Below are 16774 nucleotides of genomic sequence, written 5' to 3'. Positions count from 1 at the left end.
CTCTCAACCCGACAACAAAAGGATGTGGTGAATCTGAGTCGCCCACTGTTTGACTTTGTCTCTGTGGGCTGTTAAAGATCAGTGTTCCTGATGTTCAGGGTTCACAAACAGGTTACAGCCTCCATCAGTTTGAATGGAGATGGTGTCTATTGTATATATTGTAAGGGAATTCTGCAGAGGGGAAAAGGTTATTACTTCTCCATGTGCTCACAATTTCATTAGTAAATGATTTGATCTGATGATCAATTTTAACCATATAAAACCCATTCAAAAGTAAAACTGTAAAAAAAAAACAGTATATCACAACACTTATCTAACTTATATAGCTTGTATTTCACTTAGTTTGTCTTATCTTACTCCCCGTACATCCTGTGTTGGTTTTCTTTTTCTTTAGTTTCCCTTGTTGTGGTGGCTGTCTTCTTTTTGTTATCAAAGCAACACCGGCTCTTTGACAGTCACCACCTGTGACAAACCGCTGCTCAGTCTTTTTTCATTACTTATATTTGAATAATGTGCAGTACTTGTGCTTGAGTTAGAAATTCACCTTGTTCCAGTTCAACTATGGAATTATATACTGAGAGAAATTACACTTGTGATATTGCTGTTGCACTCTGAATTTACATTAAAACCTACAAGGGCATGATTAACATCTTGTTTTTTGATGCTGACATGTACAATGTGACAAAATGGAGCTGGTAGGGATTCAGTGTCTTAGTGGAAGACATTTCAGTAATGCCCCTTTCAAAAATTAATTGTTTGAATCATTATGTATTACAGAATTTATTTCTTATGAGGACACAATAAATGGACAGATCACAGAAATACTTTCTCAGCCGTTAACGGAAATGGTAAACATTAATCAGTATGGATAAAAAATTTAAAAACAATACACTATACAACAATCCTCTGCTTGTCCATCACTTTTTATGGCCACAGCCGCAACAACATTCAAGGAAACAGAGGACAAAACCTGGAAATATACTTGATGATGTCAGATGGGGAAATCATGCAATATTCAGAAGACTTTACTCCACATTCCTGCCCATTATATGATTATATGATGTGATGGATGATTAAATGAAAAGTGTGATGTCTTTTATCTGGTCAGGGAATCCAAGCAAAGCCGCCTTTTGACAGCACACAGTGCTGCCTGTCGTCAACGCAGATCGAGCCGCCGAAGTGTCATCAAACAATAATCAGAAGCAGCTGGAGTATGTATACACACCCGCCCACATACACACACATTTCTGCATATTTCACATATTACATTATAAAGCAGCAACACTGGAGAGGACTTCTGCGGGAAGAAACAAATAGCAGCATCATGATTTATGACAGGATAACAACTAAATTAGCAAGATTAGTTATTGCACATGGTCCATTATCATACAAGACTCAAAAGCAATACAGTATTTTAACTGTATAATAGTTTAATAATGTTATATGTGTAGAGTAATGTACAGTTATTTAATAAACATTTTAAAGAGTCCTCCAACTGTGTTTATAACAGTAAAAACAGTAATAGTAAAAACAAAACAAGACAATAACTATAATATATAAGCATATGCACATTGCACTTTAAGTATATACATTAATCACTGCCTGTCAGATAAATATATACAAATAAATCGATAAATATTTTCATAATATATCAGAAGCTCATCTGTATATCTGACTAATCTCATCTTTTCTGCTTAATGATACAATATTACACATTTTTACATTTTTTTTAATGCACCTGTGAATTGATTATAATGTTGCTTTCATGGGCTTATGGCGATTTGTGTTACTAGTGTGCCACAACAAACCAGTGCGGTGACGTCTTACAACACAAGTAATGCTTGAAATACCCGGCTGTGCGTGACCACAGCACGACTTCTGTCAGGGATTACTGGGTCACACCACCTCACCTGGATCCATATACGACTGACAGCAGGCCCACATGCTCTCACCTGCCCTAACTCTCTGCTGCTCACTCAGCTGCTCCCAAGGAGTCTGGAGTGACCTCACTCTGCATATCCAAACTTACTAATTACAACCACAGTATGAGCTTTTTACAGTTGCATTTACCCAGTGTTGGCACTGGAATACTTCTGTGTGATTGAAGCAGCAGTGTAGCAACACAACTGAAGTGGTGTTCACAGAACTAAACCAGTTATTGTCTCTTAATTTCAGATTTTTGTGGCTCGAATTGTGGATTTATTGCAGAATTGTGCAGATTTTTCCTTGAGTGACAACCATTTATTTGTTTTGTAAATGCACTGAAACCTGTTATCTTAAATATATCATGTAAGTGTAAGCAGAGCTTTTGATTTCTTCATTTATGATTCTCTTGAGAGGTCAATATTGAATTCCAGGAAAGGTACATAAAATTACATAACCACTGAATATGTAATAGTCGGCCATGAAATGCAAGAGAGATCTCATATCCCCTTAAACGGGCTGTAAAGCTAATCAAACTTGTCAATTGATTAACCAGATTTTATGCAATTTAACAGTTGTGATGTCATATTATAATCAATTATTTGAACCAATAAACCAACATGTGAGAAATAATGGGTTTATTTCTGCTATTACACATCTAAACAATTATAATACAGTTATATTCATAATCAGGGGCAAATATTTTACACCTATGATGAAATCACAAATGTATGTAATAATATAATGTTCTTAAATGATCTGGGATTATCTCTTAATTTGACAGTGAGCTTCATGTAGTCCTGTGCACAGCTGACCCCTGGTGGCAACAACCGACAGCACAACTGAAAACCAAGCCACTCCAACAATGTTCAAATCAAGAAAACATTAAATCAGATTTTCACTTTTGTAACTTTAAAGTCTGAACATGTTCTGTGAGAATGAGTGTGTTACAGGTTGTTATCGGTTTCTGACAGACCTGACAGGACAGACGACGTGGACAGACGAGAGGAGACAGGACCTGCAGAGGGAGGAACACACCGTCAGCTTTTGGGGAACTGGAAGTGGGCTGTTTGCTATTCCAGTGGAAATGTGTTTGATATTTGTTTGAAGTTCATAATCCAATAACATGAACACAAATACTCTTCCTGTGTAAGAGACAGCTTTCAGACTGATTGTGTTATTGAAAAAGAAAAATACCAAACAGTGTCTAGACATTGTACTGACTGTATAGAATTTAAACATGTCTCCCAAAAATATGAGACCACAGCTTTTCTGGTTCAATTTTTAGGTTCAAATATGATCATAAAACCAGAAATGAGTGACTTTGGAAGTTGTCAGACTTTTGGTTCTTATATTCAAAAAGGATGAAGGAGCCACTGAAAGTATTATTTACTTTATTACACTGATACAATACAGTATATCAAATGAATATCAATAGATTAATCTCACAAATCTCCCATGATCCCATATCAAACAATATAGACTCTTGATACAAGTGTGGAAAAACAGCCACCGAGCTCGATTTTAATTTAAACTCAAATAAGTTTCCACAAATGTGGTGAAATGGTGTTTATCTACTAATTTTGATAAACCCATAACCATAACCCAGCAAGCACAGCGTGTGTTCTATTGAATGCAAATTAGAAGAAACTCTGTCAGCTGCTCACACACAAACACATTCAGACACACATTCATTCACACACACACACACAAATACAAAGAGACAACAAAGGCAGTTGACCTGGGTCATGACACTCTGTCCCCTCTCTCCTTTATTTAGACTATATTTTTTATGTATCTTTATTTTTTAGGAAGTCCTACCGGTGATTCCCAAAATGGTGTGAGTGGTGTGAATTTCACAGAGCGTGGTTTCCTCTCTGATAGAGGATGTTCCCAGCCAATCTTTCATGGATGGAGCAAACAGGAGTCATCGGAACCAGGAAGTGGGGACAGGTGCTCTCTGGAAGATTCAAAGATCCACAGAAAGAAAGAAAAAAACACCAATAGACAATGGTCTACATTTATCTTGTGAGCTGCAACTCATCTAAGCCTCAGACATTTTTTTTTACTGTTATTAAATGCCTCATTATTTATCATCTATTGTTATTTTGTTTCTCAGAAATACCCCCAACCCTGTACGTCTTCCTTAGCACGGCCATTTATCTCAACCTTTTATTACTTCTAGCTATTTATCCATTCATTTTAGGTGTTTTTATTATTTATCTATTACTTAGCTCTACTTCATTTTCCATTTCTTTGGCACAACTATTTCAACCACTATTTGAACTATTTACCCATTAAATTTAGCTTTTCCGCCATTTATCCATTACTTTTATCTAATGTTATGTATTTCATCATCTGTTGTGTTCAGCTAAATCTATTTTAACTCATATATATATATATATATATATATATATATTGTATATATCCATTACTCTTAGTTAACTATTTTAATTGTTTATCCACTGACTTCAGATGCTATTTCACAATTTATCCATTACTTTAAGCCATAGCCTTTAGCTACTTTTAGCAATTTCAAACTATTATCCAACTATTTTACCATTTATCCACTACGATAGCTATTATGTTTAACTGACTTTATTGTATTTATTATATTTATTGATTTCACCCGTTAGCCATTAGCTAACTATTTCAACTGTTTACTTTTAGCTATTTCACCATTTGTCCATCATGCTATAGTTAACTATTTCTACCGTTTCTTTTAATAGCTGTTTTAACTTTAGTTAACTACTTCAACTATTATCCCATTCCTTTACTTTTAGGTATTTATTTCAACCACCTCATCACGTTTAGCCTAGCTGTTTCAGCTTCTCTGTACTCTTGCTGATAGTTTTCATTCACTGTCAATGATGTTCAAGTGTTATATGAGCAACAATCTAACACTTTTCCACATATTGTACTACTTATAGGATGTATGTCCTTTGCTTTTTCCTTCAATTTTGAGAAATTGCTGTTACTTTCCTTCTTCCTTTGTCCATGATAATGTCTATAAAGTTAAGTTAGTCATTAATGATGTTAAGTTAGTCACGGTGCGTGTTGTTCTTTACCTCAACAGCATTGCTCACTTTCCTTGTGTTTCCTAGGAAGGGAGGTCTGGAGCCAACAGGGAATCCTGTAACAAGGGGACACAAGTCTTAAAGAGTGCAACGTGTGGCTGTACACTGCCAACACCTTTTAGCCTCCCAAAGAAAAACACAGCGGAGAGGAAACTGACTGCTGATGTAGTCATCTTATACTCACTACCCGCCTGGACACGAGCTAAAAATTGTCCTGAATGCCACGAGGGGATTCAAACAAAAGAACGGAGAGAGCTGAGCTGATCAGGAGAGGCCTGGAGTTGATTCAGCTCCCTGAGTCAATTCCTGACTGTGAAACAAATGGGCCAGCGAGCTTGAAAAATGTTCTCTGGCACCAAAGGACCATTTTATAATCAGTCCTAGCCTCTGTGTGTTGTATTGTACTTATTTGTGCTGCAGCTGTTTTTCATATTATCATCTAATTTTGCACTTTTATTAACTATGAAGTCCTCTTTTGTTAAATGAAGTCCTGTATTAAACATAAATCAGTGACTCCCTTTTATCATCTTTAAAGTTCCCCTTAATTTAGATTATATAATCATAATACTATATCTACTCCCCCCCCCCACTTCTTATAAAGGTCTACTGTGTAAAATATTAAAATGAACACACTCAAATGAACAAATTATTGGTGATTTTCCAGCTGAAACATTACATTAAACAGAACCATTTTTGGTGCGATATGAATAGTTTTCTATAACTTTCTTTGTATTTCAATAGACATACTGTATATACTGTATATACGGTGTATAAATTACATACATATTCTCATTAAGAGCAACTGCAGTGTAAGGTTTTATATGGAGCACAATTTAACCAAACACCAAACTTCTCTACGTGTGTGAAACAGGCAGGTTTATTAGTCTCTCTGAGCAAAGGCTGTTTATCATGTGTTTTACATGAGACTGATGATGACGTCCATTTTGTGTTTCATTGCTCATTTTATGATGCTTTCGAGGCTACTTTTTTTTTTTCTAGTAAAATGTCCCTAATTTCTGATTAGTTCATCTGGTTGTGTTTTAGGAGGGGAACCTTTCTGTGGCAGAGTTCGTTTGTAAACCATGGGAAGCATGAAACAATAAATCTAAATAAAACTAACAAACTGTCATGCTAATGTATATTTAGAATAAAACTAAATGCATTCCTGCCAAAAAAAATAGTCCCCCACTCGCTATGAGAAGTAAAGTTTTCCCCCAGAATCAAAAGAGGTGAACCGATGCAAAGATGAAAAATCATGTTACACCTTATGTCAATGTTGCATTGCAGCTGTGCAATAAAAATACTTCAAAAACCATTTGTGAATAATCCTGTGAATGAATTTTGACATAGCACCTGGCATCCTGGCACAAAGTGTGTGTGTGTGTGTGTGTGTGTGTGTGTGTGTGTGTGTGTGTGTGTGGGGAGGGGGTACCTGTTCGATTTATAACAACTCATGAGACAACTATTTATAACTGAACGTGTGACAAAAGGCAGCGCTGGAATCAGAAGAAAAACACACTATTGAGTCACAGCACCGAGTGGAGATTGACTGGATCTATGAAACTATATATAGTGGCAGCACAACTGGACGGTGGTGTGACAGGCAGAGACCATAAAAGCGATCAGGCCTGAGAGGGACAGCATATGCCTGGGATTATGAGCAACCAGCCCTGCTTTAGACAGGGAACACACCCTCTCCTGCAGCTGTCTCACATGCTGTATTTGCGATCTACTATCAATGACTTAATCAGTTTGGGCCCTCGCAGCTTCTCTGTCTCTCTGAAAGTGGACAAGGGAATCTTCACCTTGACTAGTTTACAGTGTGATTATTGTTTTTTTTAATGTGTGTGTGTGTCTGTGTGTGTCCATTACTGGCTGGTATGTATGAAGAAGCCAAACACATTTCACAGATGCAGATTTCAAGGTTGTTTTATGTGCATGTGAGTTTTGTTGTCACTGTAACTTGACACGACGGCTGCAGTTTTAGTCGGCAGTGTCGTCGTTGCTGACATAAATGCAAAGAGTGCATGAGGAGGCTTCCTGCTTGAGTTTGGCTGTTGTCTTATTTTGCTGAAAGGCTTATACGCCTGCAACTAAACATTATTCTGGTTTATCTTTTTGCAGTTGATCAATGAATCTTGTTTTTGTGTGACCAACAGTCAAAAACATGAAAGATGGCAAAAACTATAAAACTCTGAAGCTGAAAGTTCATGTTGAGAATTTTTCTTTGATGACGAAGTAAACTTGGATTGATGGGTTATTGAAATTGCTGTCAGATCATTTTCTTTCAGTTAATAATGGCTTAATTGATTCATTATTTCAGCATCTTCTCCTATTTGCTCTCTGTGTTTCCGAATGTTGTAAAGGCAAGAAAGAAAAATCAATTAGAGGTAATTGCTTGCACCTGGATTCGTCTCACGTCGTCTGATCATTCAGTGTTTGCTCAAGTATATTAAACCACAGCTTACACATTATAATGGCTAATAAGCCATGTAACTGCACTGTGTTTGCATCTTGGTCAAATAAAGCTGATCTTGTTGTTTTACTGGAGGCTGAATGAAATAAATTGCAGCTGACTTAGTGGGTAAATGAAGCTGTGTTTGTGAAAGGCAGCTACCTGAGATGAGATTAGGGCAGCGCCATGATTAAGTGCTGCTGTGTTAATGTAGCCGGCTGTCCTGCTGTAATCTCTGAGTGGCTCTCTGCAGACCGCTGGCAGCGAGGCCCCGGGACACACGCACACATAAACACACCCACACACAAACACACACACACACATTCACACACCTGCACACAAATACACACACACACACACACACACACACACACACAAACGCCGCAATGGGAACACCATGAAAGCCCTGATTTCCTGAGCTTTGAGCTGTGAACTCTCTGCTCTGACTCATTTTCTTGCTTTTACCTGGGAACGTCTTAGTGCTGCTGCTTAATCCAAACACGTGTTATAAATAAGTTCAAAGATGTTAAGAATTAAAGAAATGTTCTCTTCCCCTTCAGAGCTGATTTATAACATCTGGAAATGTGCTCCTTGTACTGTATTTTTTTGTAATATAAACATACAACATACGTTTATATTTTTATGTATTTTTTGTGACATGATTATGACCTGTTTTGTTGTATATAATACAATATAATTATATCATATCATATTGTAAACACATTGGAAACAACATCTATATGACCAAACTAGCAACATACAGTATCGTACTATATGAAATCTGTATGATAGTGGCCATGATACTGAAAGAAAAAACACACAGTATGTATATATATATATATATACATATTTATCTTCAGTTGTACACTTTGCAACATATATGAGTTAATAAACTGTAAATTATATGATTTTGTTACATTATTCATAAAGATTGTATTTTTCAATCTTTCCATTTCTCATTTGTAATTCACAAAAGTAGCCACATATCATTTCATGACACATAAATACTACGTGTGTATTTTCTTCCTTTTTTCAATTCCATTTAAAACAATTTAAAGACAAATTTGATCCGGCGGCAAAAAGACAAAATATAGTCATCGTCACTTTCCTCCAACAACAGTAAAAGTCTAATTTTTTTGATCCAACAACTTCCTGTGTCTCTGAGATAAACTTTAAAATGCCAAATCCACTCAGTGAGCTTTTCCTCATCAATTAGCCCAGATCAATTAGCGTGTGGAGATAATAATCATGGCTTACATGGGGGAGGAGGGGGGGGGGGGGGGTGTCTGCCTCTCCCTAGTCTGCACAGGTGACCCCCACCCACCCTGCTGATGCCTCGGGGATCTTGGGCCTGAGCCTCTTGTTATGCACCCATTAGCTTTAACAACAGGGAGGTTAAACCTGCCACTCAGGTGCAGACCGAATTTAAACACATTCACACCAATTACAGTGGATTCTCCTGCACCGCCTGAAGGACAATTAGTCAGTCTGGGTGACAGGGAAGTAAGCCGACGACGACACATCAGACATACTTGTTTGGAGAAATGTAATTCAATTTCTTATTTTCTTATTTTTTTTTTTTTACTTCAGTAAGGACTGAAATCTTTATTTCAACCGTGGGAAGAACCAGAAATATTTACCTCGAGGTCCAACCTCTACGTCTCTGCATAAGAGAATATTTCAAAACATTCAGCATGAACAAAGCGCATAAATATATACACCTCTGGAACATGTTTCCTCTGAAGTGCTAAAAATGGATCATGAGGTCAGGGTGATTGACCCCTCAGAGAAGAACCTCTTCCTTTTAAAACAAGGAAAATCTCTATTTATAAAATGGACTCTTTTCCAGCTATAAATACCGTGAATTATCCTCAAGGTTTTGGTTTGATCTCTTCAAGATTTTTACCTGATAAGTTTGATTCATGACAGAGCAACAGACCGTCCGGTATTACTGGATAAATATATCATAGCCATTCAGTATACCCACAGAAATAAAAGCTGATGTCATTGCTGTGTTATTATGCATGGCCGAAGCACACCTCATGTTCAGCTGTGTAAATACACAAAATAAAGTGTTTAACAGAGGTATAGTGAGCATAATGAATTCTAATAGGCCCTACTGTTAATGACAAGAGGCTAAATCGTTTACAGACAGGATGTCCAGAGCATAAACTGCAGCCCCATGCTGCGAAAACAAGGCGCCGTATGTAACGCAGAGACGGAGATTACCTCCACTCTGTCTGGGCCAGGAAGCCGGGTCACGACACCTCCACCGCCCGGCTTCCAGGTGAGCAACCGGTGCTCCATGTGGAAGTGGGAAACACAAACAGACACGGAGCCACATAACACAGAGCCAGCGCTGAATGAAGGGTTAATGTTGTGCCACGTGGAAAAATGTCCGGAAAGTTAATTTGTGCTCCAACATTCTCATTTTTATTTTTTATCATTAAAGCACTGAAAAGTCAGTAGTATGATTTACAAAATAAAACACACCCTAAAATAAAGTTAATGCCTCAGATGTCCTATAAGTTTCATTTAATGTTGTCAGGAAGTTAAAATAATATAAACAATAAATACAAGAGAGGACGAGTCTATTTGCAAAAAATTTATTTCTCAAAAGTGCAAAAAGTATAAAAACACATTCAGTATATACATAGACTTTAAAATAGTGACTGTACAATATTTATTATCACAAAATGAATCCATATCCCTGCAAGAGCGGAAATTCAAACCAGTGTTCAGTGTTAAAATATCCTATGGCTTTATAAACTGTTCTTACACAGATACAGTACAATGTCTTCTACAAAGCTGCATGTTATAATCTCATGGGCTCTCTCTGTCAGCAGTAATAATAAAAAAAAAACAAAAAAACATTTTTGTTCAAATTTAGCTACAGAGATTTGAGGTCAGATCATGTGTCCTTGCAGCAGGGTAACAGGCCAGGCAGGAGGTTAGGAGTTGTTGTAGCTACAGTAATACACAGCTGTGCTGGCGTCTGACAGCACCGATGATATGAGGCTTTCAGGTCCTTGCATGCCAGCCTCGTGTGGCCCGTAGGGCAAGCCCGTCATGTCCGCACGCGCTGAAGAGGAACTCAAATACTGCTCGAACTCGCTGCGGTCCACCTCGGCCAGCAGCTCAGAGTGATGCATCTGCTCCACGCCGTCTGCAGAGTGAGGGTGAGAGTCAGGAGGTGGGGAGAGCTGTCCTGCCCCTCCGGGATGCCGTTTAGTGTGGCTGGGACTGCAGTGCTGGGTGTAATACATGGCCAGAGGATTGGGGCATCCCATGTAGGAAGGGGGCAGGTTGGCAGGCTGAGGGGGCTGCTCTGGAGCTGAGGCGGCGTGTCGGTGCAGGATGGAGTTGCCGTGGTGGTTGGAGAGAGGGTCCTGGGGCTGGTACTCTGCCGCCTGGGAGTGGTAAGCGTATGCAGGTATCATGTGGCAGTCCTCTTGTGAGTGTGGAGGGAAGAACATGGAGTCTGACTCTACAGCGTCCAGAGGAGAGGTGTCAGGTGTGGGGAGGCTGTAGGTTTCATAAGAGGGGCCCCCAAGAGCCTGAGCATCCCTGTAGTGACTGAGCGGCTGTGGAGGAAGCTGGAAGCCGTGCTCGTGGTAGCCCAGGCCCAGGCTCTCCACACACATTCTGCCCTCTCCCGACATGGACTGGGCCTGGTGATCGGACACGCCGTGAACCAGAAAGCCAGAGTCCAGCCTCTTAATCCTCTTCACCTGCTTCCGCCGCCGGGGCCTGTACTTGTAGTTGGGGTGATCCTGCATGTGCTGAACCCGCAGCCGCTCGGCCTCCTCCACAAAGGGTTGCTTTTCTGTGACAGGAAGGGCTTTCCACGATTTCCCTGCAGGTCAAGAGGAGAGTGCACATCAATGATATGTCAGCAGATATACTGTGCACAGCCTGGTGATGCACACAAAAATAGCATGTGGCCATTTTAGGGGGCAGGGACAGGTTTTTGAGGTTACATCTGAAGCTTAACTCAGACACAGTAACTTTTCACCTGCTGCCTAAACAATCATCCACTGAGAATGAACCATTTACGGATGTTTGAGTAGAATGAGAATAAAATCCATGAAACGTTAAAGTAAAAAAAACAAGCCACGAAGATTCAGAAACAGTTTGGGAAAAATAATGTGACTCTACAATTAACAGTATAGATCCACAGAGCACAGAGCAAGCAACACAAGTGTGATTAAATACAATATAAAATGACTTACCCAGCATTTTGCTCAGCTCGGCGTTATGCAGGTCGGGGTTTTGCTGCGCCAGCCTCTTGCGCTCATCCTTCGCCCAGACCATGAACGCGTTCATGGGCCGTCGGATCCGCGGTTCGCTCTTCCCGCGACTCTGGCTGCCGGAGCCGGACGCGCACGGCTCGCTTTTCACTTTGGTGTCCCCGAGAGGACTGAGAGGGTCGGCCCACTGGCAGTGTCCCATTCCAGGCATCATGACTGACATCGCACACCTTGCCTGGATCTGATCGTCGCTGGCGTAACCCGCATCGGGACTGCTCATCTCTGTCCAGCTGGGAGGTTTGGAGAGCCACCGGACAGCTCACAGAGGCGACAACAGTCTGTGCTGAAACCAAGACTACGGAAAGATTAAAAAAATAATAATAAAAAAAACTTATCAAAACAAGCTCAAGTGTTTCTGGCTTTCTGGCGGGAATGAAAAAGAATGAATCGCATCCATTAGTCTCTTCCAGGAGCTGCGTGGACTGAACGGTACCGACTACTCAGCGTTGAATGTGAAGGTTGGTGAGCTATAAACTCACAGGCAGCCAATCACCATGTGGGGGGAGTGCCCACTACGACAAAGGTGTAAAAAAGTTGAGAGTACCCCGCCTCCGACCCTTGTTTGGAGTGCTGAGACCCTCAGAGGAAAGACATTGTGAAATTTCATAGATGGAAAACTCTTAATAGTAGCCTAAGGATATAGAGTCATGAGCACACACATAGTTTTTCAGTGAGTATATAAAGACCAGATTATAAGTAGGATTTAATGCAACGTTTTCCACATTGGCAGTGTGTATAAATTTCCCTGCTTCTGGAGAGCAAAGAGGTGAAACTGATTATCTCTAATCCACAATAACGTTTATTTGGACAGCCACATCCCCAAGCACTGGTCCAGTTTAAATTCTCACTCCTGTATTAGACTGTGAGGGATGCCCAGACACCAATACACTCAATCACCGGTGTGTGTGTGTGTGTGTGTGTGTGTGTGTGTGTGTGTGTGTATTGGGCGGTTAACTGTGTTAAAATCTCGAGTATCAGGTTTTTACGCGTGGAGTCAATGGCTCCCTCATTCGCGACTTTTACGCACGGTCGTCTCCTTGATGGAGACTTTTCTTTGATTGAAGCCTAATGAGACAAAAGGCGTTAATTGGGGATTTGAATCTTCTTAAAGGGAGAAATCGACAAGAGTGGAGAAAGCTTAAATAAACAACCATCCTATAGTTTTTGTTTTGTTTTTTATGATAATGATGATGAGGCCTCTGACACGAACAATGTTGTGATACTGGTGCGCCTTTGTCTCAGGCTGAGACGTTCAAATGAAAATAGTTTCTCCTTATGTGGAAACACTGTCTCTGCCCCTGTAGACGTCGGTCTGGGATGTTAATGAACCTGATTGATTAAATGGAGGGCGTTAAATACTAAATGCAATTTTCTTATCACATTAACAGAACAATAAAGCCCAAATATCTTTTCCTATTTATATTCTGCTGATATAATAGGGCCATAATGGGAATAATGCTGAGCCTAAACTACTTTTTTAAACAATTGCAAAGTTATTTATTATTTTAATGTGCTCAGGGTTTGATTCCCAGCTATTATGCTTCTTTCAACAACTGAAACATAGCTTTAAGGTACATGTAGCCTTAAATATCTTAATTATTGTGTCTCAATCAAATCATTTTACCTCATTAGATGCTCATTCAGTTCATTGTTTACTTTATAATCTTTTGTCTGAGTTTAAAAAGCTTAAACAAAACTAGTTCACTGTAGAAAGAATATATTTTTAATCCCTCCCAGAGACTTGAGAACTCGCAGGTTCACACTGAACCTGAGGTGAAACTTTTGGACTGCTTCACTTAGCAGCATTCATACTTCATTGAATATGTGTAGATGACATCAGCCTTAGGTTTAAACTGCTCTATTAACTCTTATGACGGACACGTGTGAGCAACAGAAATGTGTGAGAATGTGTTTCCTTGTTTTTGGAGCAGCTGTGCCCGACCTGCACGGTGATACGAGGTAAAAGGTTAAAGCAACCTGTTGCACCTCAAATATCCAGACTCGCTGTGTTTATGTAGCACAGAATGAAGCCCCTGTTTGTGGTCAGAAATCCAAACATCACCCCGCAGGCTGCAGGGGTTCTTATCAGAGCCAGCAGACCTCAGCCTGTCAGCTCCGTCTTTTCTGGGACCGTTCCCATCTTGTTGTGGTCTACGGTCCTTCTGACCCCGTCAAAAGCGGCTGACAGAAATATGAGAGATGCTTATGCAACCTTTTCGTGCCCCCCGTGCAGACACGAGTGGGGACTCCAGAGCACGCCGGGTGACCCTCTAGGGGTTGGTGGGAGGGTGTTTTGGATGGAGGTCTAACCGAGCGCTGCATGGGACAGGATCTGGACAATAATGCTGTCATCGTCTATTTTACCGCCGATGACCTGATAGGGTTCCCCCCCCCTCCAATCCTAAGAGAGCGGAGAAAGAGAGTCTCTGGCTGTGTGTGTGTGTGTGTGTGTGTGTGTGTGTGTGTGTGTGCGGCGTGATTCCATGTGTGTCTCTGTGACTGCGTGTGTTGACATGGGCGTGGGTGTGAGTGTGCCCTGGCCGCCTCTCTCTCTCTCTCCCTCGCTGTGTGGGAGTGAAAAATCCTGGCTTTTGATGGGAGAAGTCATAAAGTCTGGAGTCGTAGCCACATTTCCTCTACAAGGTGAGGTTCAGAGTCAACCCAAAGGAGGGGAGGGGGAGGTGACACGCCTCATACCACCCCCCTCCCCTCCTCCTCCTTCCATTCCTCCCCCTGTCCCTCCACCAAGTCCCCCACCCCGTGCCTGGGGAGTCTGGGGCTGGGTGGGGGCCAGGGCTCTCGACGCCAGCCTCTGGACTCTGCGCTCAGGGAGAGGTCACTTGGCTTGCTTACACAATGGCATTATCTCAGTTCCAGCCTCGGCTACTGCAGCGGTGAGCACTTCCTGTCCCTCTGCAAGCACTTCCTGTCCTTGGCGTAGCAGCACAAACTGTCCGCCTTCCAAGTGAGTTCTGAAACGCAGTTGAGCTGCTGGTCGCCGCTCTTGCAGTATAAATGTCTGTGGGTGGCTTTCTTGGGAATTGCACAATGAGTTTGCTGGCTCCTTTGTGCTGAGCTGCGAGGCAGTGGTGTTAGTTTAAATCACAGGGACGGAAGGTATATATATGTTAGCACTCTGCACTGATCCCCCGAGCTGCTCAAGGCCCGAGCTGGACAAAGCCACAGAAGGGCAGAGTTGTGAGTTTAAACAAACAATACTTTGCTAATTAGCAGTGTATGTTTTGGTTATTCAGCCTTTTTCTTTTTTTTTTCTTTTCTTTTCTTTTTTTTTTTTAAATCTTGCACTTAACATCAAACATGTATCAATGGATTTGCAGATTAATTAACTGGTAATGATTTTGACAATCAGTGAATCAATTAAGTAAATCAAGTAACAGTCACTGGTTCCAGCTTCTCAGATGTGAGAAGTTTCTGCTTCTCTCTCTCTTGTTTACATCCTTGAAATTGGAGTTTTCTTTGACTTTTGGACTGGTGGTCACATCTGAAGATGTCACCTGGGAAATAGTTTTAGGAATTTCACACTTTATGGACAAAATTATGACTTGATCAAATCTTTAGCACCCATGTGGTATGCATGTGCATATGTATCGATAGATTAGACTCGTCTTTTTGGTCATTGAAGTCTTTTCAGTGTTTAACTGAAACCTTAAAACTGCATTAATTCATTTAGTTTGTTGATATGGCAAAACACGCCAGCAAACCTTTGCCTAGTTTTACAGACACCGACGAACATTAGCATTCATATGAATCCATGTTTCTGGTCACATGATCAGTGTAAGTCCAATATTCACCCTCTCTTAGCTCCACTGCCTCTTGAAGGAAATATCTGGCTCTTTAGCTGTTAAATGCTCCGCTATGTTCGCCAGCTAGTCGCTAACTTTGTCTCACTGTTGTTTGGTGCTGAACAGGTTGTAAAAATATTGTAAAGAAAAAAAAGTGTAAAAAATATTGATTAGTGCAGCTTTAAAGATATGGGGTCTTCCCACTTTTGAATCAGTCTGTCAAATCAGTCAATTTGTTCCAACTGAGGTGGCCCCAACAAAAGGGGGTCTGTGTTTAAGGGTTAATTGAAATAATAATTTATCTATAGCTAATAAAAAAAAGGTTATTAGCAACCCTTCATAAAATCCACATTATACTTCTTTTGTCATGTTTACTGAAGGCTATTGTAGCATTGTTAAAGCAGGGAAATAAACTGGAAGCCATACAGTCTTGAACTCAACTGGAAGTGTATAGACATCTGTCATTATCAGGAGTGAGATAGTGATTGTTTAGACTGTCTGATTAGACTATGACTTCCTGCAACACCTGCTCTGGAGAACGGGAGGTGTTTCAGGATGGGGGAAAGGGCTCGCCAGGAGGAGAGAATAAGGAGGTTAAGGAGGGGAGCACGTAACAGGTGTGCAGGAGGGAAACGAGGAAAGAAACGTCTTGTCTTAGATTGAATCTGTAAATAGAAATCACACCTTTTCCCGAAGCTTCAACGATAATAATATCACTCTGGAATATAAAAGAAGTTTATAATCTTCAATCAGCTGTCAGTCAAACACTGCAGAAGCCTGTTGAGGACCAGTAGTGAGAACACACCAATGAAAAGTGTTTTCTTTTTTGCTAGTTGATCTTTAATAACCTGAAAATCACCCTATATAGGAGATTGCAGATATGAGAGATCATACACAGGTTGAGGCGGTTAAATTATGTTCATAAAAAGGATGTGAGAGTCTATGCCTGGTTATGTTTTTTCCCAGGTTACTGTGCTGGACTCTTTGGTCACAAAAATTGGGGACTTGAAATTCTGGCAGACGTGAAAAAAGAAACTGATCACACAGTCTAAAACGTACGTAGTCACATGCTCACACAAATGTGTTTTATGTGTTATTGGTGGTGTAGTCTTCACCCTCCCTCAGGGGACTGCTGGGAATGTTTCCTTGCCCGAGAGCACACACCCCAACCCTGCTGAAAGGGTAACACTGGGATGTTGTCTGCCT

At 40.6% G+C, this 16774-nt stretch overlaps 1 protein-coding gene across 1 annotated transcript; it reads right to left on the bottom strand.

The window, feature by feature from the left end:
- Positions 1–10045: 10045 nt before the first annotated feature.
- On the bottom strand, positions 10046–12196 carry sox17 (SRY-box transcription factor 17). The gene is made up of 2 exons (XM_023408319.2): positions 11688–12196; positions 10046–11311 (listed from the first exon to the last, which is right to left on the bottom strand). Exons 1-2 carry the CDS (start codon positions 11983–11985, stop codon positions 10407–10409), a joined length of 1203 nt encoding a protein of 400 aa, XP_023264087.1. The 5' UTR covers positions 11986–12196; the 3' UTR covers positions 10046–10406.
- Positions 12197–16774: the final 4578 nt, after the last annotated feature.

Source organism: Seriola lalandi, unplaced genomic scaffold, assembly GCF_002814215.2.
Source record: "Seriola lalandi dorsalis isolate HSWRI2012SDOR001 ecotype SW California unplaced genomic scaffold, Sedor1 jcf7180002054360, whole genome shotgun sequence".
NCBI classification, from domain to species: domain Eukaryota; kingdom Metazoa; phylum Chordata; class Actinopteri; order Carangiformes; family Carangidae; genus Seriola; species Seriola lalandi.
The sequence above is the reverse complement of the archived record's forward strand: the minus strand, read 5'-3'. Positions and strand labels throughout refer to the sequence as shown.

What these genes read in the sequence shown, in the direction of transcription:
- sox17 (XM_023408319.2), bottom strand. Translation starts at nt 11,985, where the DNA reads ATGAGCAGTCCCGATGCGGGTTACGCCAGCGACGATCAGATCCAGGCA. An exon ending in CGAGCTGAGCAAAATGCTGG is followed by an intron (nt 11,312 to 11,687) that starts GTAAGTCATTTT and finishes CTTGACCTGCAG; the next exon opens with GGAAATCGTGGAAAGCCCTT.